The sequence below is a fragment of the Meles meles genome, chromosome 16, assembly GCF_922984935.1.
Source record: "Meles meles chromosome 16, mMelMel3.1 paternal haplotype, whole genome shotgun sequence".
NCBI lineage: Eukaryota > Metazoa > Chordata > Mammalia > Carnivora > Mustelidae > Meles > Meles meles.
Window position 1 is genome coordinate 7,503,232 of NC_060081.1, and position 4,878 is coordinate 7,508,109.

A 4,878-nucleotide genomic window follows, 5' to 3' on the forward strand; every position below is an offset into this window, starting at 1 on the left:
GTATCATTTGGATCTAGGGTAGTATTTAAGACTAAGATACTACAGACTGTGTGGAACTTGTTCATTCATGATGTCAATGGAGAATTTGTCCTCCCACCTCCAAGAGAGCCTCAGAATGTTATTTCCTTTTTTCCCACTTAAGTGACTTGATCACTCCTTTATCTAAAATCAGTTTTCAAATGCCCCGGAAATATTTTCTCTCTCATTGGGACTTTTGACACCTGTTCTATTTTGACTTATATATACTCCTTACCATCATGATATTTGTTTTTTAAGATGGAGAAATGACAAACATATGTGATTAAATTAACACACTGATTTAAATTATAATTTTAAATAAAACATTTCAGTTATATGTGGAATTTAAGAACCCAAACAAGTGATTATAGGACCAAAGAAAGACACAGAGGGAGGCAAACCAAGAAGAAGATCTTAATTATAAAGAAAAACAGGATAGTTAGCAGACAGGAGGTGGATAGGGAAATGGATGAAATAGGGGATTGGGGTTAAAAGTACACATGTTATGAGGAGCATGGGGTGTTCTGTGAATGAATTGAAACACTAAAGTATACACCTGAGACTAATATTACACTGTATGTTAAATAACTAGAATTCAAACAAAAAAAAAAAAAGAAAAAGAAAATAAATGAAAACAACGAGTAAGAGAAAGTACCACAAAGTAATGTGTATCATTTAATTATTAGAAAAAGAGAGAGACATAAAACAAATGCTATTTTGAAGAACTCTGGCAGATTTGTGAAACCTACCATTAGTATGGTGTTTAAATAATTAGTTGAAGATTACCCTTGAACTCTATCATTCAGAAACTGGTTGAGAAATCAGAAGAGAATTATTTTGTATAAATAGTCCTTGCCAATAAAGATTCATTCATGGGTGTTACATGCAACTAATGAATCATTGAACATACATCAAAAGCTAATGTGGTACTATAGAGTGGCTATCTGAACATAAAAAAAATTCATTCATGATTTCAGAACAGACAAGAGAAATAATTTTACCTGATTTCAAAGATGTTTTACTAGATGCCACTGTGAAAAGAGGATTCAAGAAGGAAATATTGCTTCTTAACAGAAGCTGATAGGTTGCTGGAGCTTCAGAATTAAGTCATAGATATACCAGGTGGTGGGTAATAGGGAGGACATGTATTGCATGGAGCACTGGGTGTTGTGCAAAACAATGAATACTGTTACGCTGAAAAAAAAATAAATTTAATAAAAATTAAAAAAAAGAAAAAAAGAATTAAGTCATAGATATGAAAGAAAATATTCCTTTATGGGCCATAAATATTTTTAACTTATTCTTAAATTATTATATCATATTTTATATCCTAAATTATTCTTAAAATAAATATATAAAGTATGTATTTAAATTTATTTTTTATTCAAATATTTTGAGTAAACCTCTGATTTGGCAATACTGTAATCATGTACAGTAGTAAGGCATACTTATCCTAATAAATTCTTTATATATACACACACACACACACACACACACACACACACAAACACACATATAGTGAGAGAGAGGGAGAGAGAGAGTTTTTTTTTTTTAAAGATTTGTTTATTTGACAGACAGAGATCACAAGTAGGCAGAGAGGCAGGCAGAGAGAGAGGAGGAAGCAGGCTCCCAGCTAAGCAGAGAGCCTGATGCGGGGCTCGATCCCAGGACCCTGGCATCATGACCTGAGCTGAAGGCAGAGGCTTTAACCAGCTGAGCCACCCAGGCGCCCCAGAGAGAGAGAGTTTTTAAAATAACTCCAAAGATTTCTTAGAAAAGATATAGGCTACTAACTTTTGCATCCTTATTTTAATTTTGGTTCAAAAAATAAATTGTTTTTGTTTTTGTTTTGTTTTTCTAAAAATAGGAAAGCTCACTTATTCATATGAGTTGTAAGATTTTCAACAATACAGTCTGACTAAAATTATAAATTCAAAAGATCCTCTTGTTCCATCCTTAACTTACTTTCCTGTCTCTTTTTCGGAAAATTCTATCAATGCTCCATGGAAAATTATACTCAAACACGAGCTGATTTCATCCTACTGGGGTTGTTCCCACCAAAAAGAATTGGCCTATTCCTCTTTATTGTCATTATTCTTATTTTTTTAATTGCTATGTTTGGCAACCTGTCCATGATTCTCCTCATCTTCCTAGACACCCATCTCCACACACCCATGTATTTCTTACTCAGTCAGCTCTCTCTCATTGACCTAAATTACATCTCCACCATTGTCCCCAAGATGGCATCTGATTATCTCTCTGGAAACAAGTCTATTTCATTCATTGGGTGTGGAGTTCAGAGTTTCTTCTTCATGGCTTTAGCTGGTGGAGAAGGATTAGTATTGGCCTCTATGGCCTATGATCGTTATGTGGCTATTTGCTCTCCTCTCCACTATTCCACTCGAATGAGCAAAAGAGTATGTGTGCTAATGATAACAGGATCTTGGATATTGGGCTCAGTCAACTCCTGTACCCACACTATATATGCCTTTGGAATCCCTTATTGTAGATCCAGAGCCATCAACCATTTCTTTTGTGATGTTCCGACCATGTTGACTTTGGCCTGTGTGGACACCCAGGTCTATGAGTACACAGTGTTTGTGAGCACCACATTTCTTCTTGTGTTTCCTTTCACTGGAATTGCATGTTCCTATAGCCAGGTGCTCCATGCCATCTGCCGCATGCAGTCAACAGAAGGGAGGAAGAAGGCCTATTCTACCTGCAGCACCCACCTCACTGTGGTGACTTTCTACTATGCACCCTTTGCTTACACTTATCTACGCCCAAGATCCTTCTGATCTCCAACAGACGACAAGGTCTTGGCTGTCTTCTACACAATTCTGACCCCAATGCTCAACCCCATCATCTACAGCCTGAGAAACAAGGAAGTGATGGGCGCCCTGAGAAGAATGATTCAGAAAGTATGCTTTGTAAAAATATAGACACATTTTTCACGTATGAACCCAATATTGATCATAAATCCATTCATCCGTGTACTGTAACTAAAATATTATTTTATGCTGAGTGGAAGGACTAAAATCAGAAAAAAAAAGAAAATCACTCATGTATGGACAAAATTGTTCTGCAAGTATCCATGATTATGAGGCCTTTTTTGCCTTGTTTTTGTTTTAATTTTTTCCATAAGTTTCAAATGCACTCATTTTTTGCTAATATGTACTCTGTGAAAATGGTTCTCAGTCATGCAGAAATGAAAATGGGAACTGTCTAAATGAAATTTTCATTATACATACAAGTTCTAGTATTTTAAATTTACTTTCCAATACAGGTAAACATAAAAATAAATGTTTCCTTAATATGTAGATATAAATGAAAGTCAGAAAAATTCTTGATTTTCTCATAGTAGACTCATAACTTATCTGTGCCAATTACTACCTTTTTTTCAATTTAAGGTAACTTAGCTTTAGAAAGATTAACTGAGACTTCACCAGGGATCCTAAAGTTCTTACATCATTCTGAACAAAATATAATAATTTTCTCATTCTTTTAAGGAGATGAGTCCTAGGATAGTGATTCCATATCACGTATGGATATCACCTTTCCTCAAGAAAGGTGAAATGACTTGGATATGCCAGCATAGATTAAGAAACTGTGCAGTCAATTATAAGCTGAATGGGTCAAAAATTTAGTGTAGTTATTACGGATTAAAGAATCTCAGGGACAATCCCCCACTATATACATATACAGTTGTCACTGACATCCTGTGTTAAATATGTCTGTCACATAATATTTTATTTTTCACTTAGTACATTTCATAGTTTTATTGAAACAGTTTGGGGAAACTCAGCATCTGTACACTAGTTATATTCATTGATAAATTGCATATCCAAACTAATACCACTGTTAAATCAAAAAAAAAAAAAAAAACAACCAAAAACCTCTCAGATTAATTGAACTTCCTGGGTAGATTGATATTATTTTTCATCAGTGGTAAGTGAAGAAACAGTCTTAATTTTCTCAGGTTTGGTAGAGAGGAGACATGCTGCACTCCACATAATTTACAGGGTAGTGCACACATGTACAAATATGATGCCACATGTCAAAAAGCAAGAAGTTAAACTATACATATTTTTATCACAATTAATTTCTATTCAATGTAATACAAATGACGAAGAGTATTTTGTCTCATAATTTCATATATACTTAACAATACTGCACTGTCCTGTGATGTCTTCATTGATCACAAGTATTCTTTAGCACACTTTTCTCCAAATTTATTTCTACAGAAGTGTATTATCTTAAAAACTTCATTTTTCTGCCTACAGACTTGAAAATGTTGCTATTCCTTGCTTGCAAATGATAAGCTTCAATTAATTTTTGCTGAATTTTAATTTTGAGAGGAGTCTTTAGGTTTCTGTTGCTTAAGTTATTTGGCTATGTATGCATGGTGAAAGCATTAGGCTGAATGTCAGATACATTATATCCAAATATAAATTTTAGTACAGGTAGATTTTATTTTTCTCCAGGAAACTTTTTCTAAAAACATTCTCTAATAAGTCAATTTCAACCCATCAATTTATACATAAATCTCAACTTGCTACTACATCAAAAACTAATGATGTACTCTATAGTGACAAACATAACATAAAAAATAAGAAAAAGATGTAAATATAATTTTAATGAATCTTTTCTAATTTATTATAATCTATGTTCTTGCTATAGAATCTGGAAACCAGGGGTGCCTTGGTGGCTCAGTGGGGTAAGCCTCTGCCTTCAGCTCAGGTCATGATCTCAGGGTTCTGGGATCAAGCCCTGCATCAGGCTCTCTGCTCAGCATGGACCCTACTTCCACTTCTCCCTCTGCCTGCCTCTCTGCCTAGTTGTGATCTCTCTCATTCTGTC

At 34.4% G+C, this 4,878-nt stretch overlaps 1 protein-coding gene across 1 annotated transcript; it reads left to right on the forward strand.

Annotated features, from left to right (window-relative positions):
- The first annotated feature begins 2,021 nt into the window (after nt 1-2,021).
- On the forward strand, nt 2,022-2,960 carry LOC123926331 (olfactory receptor 2L5-like). The gene is given in 1 exon segment (XM_045980087.1): nt 2,022-2,960. A coding segment is annotated over 1 exon segment (939 nt).
- The last annotated feature ends 1,918 nt before the right edge of the window (nt 2,961-4,878 follow it).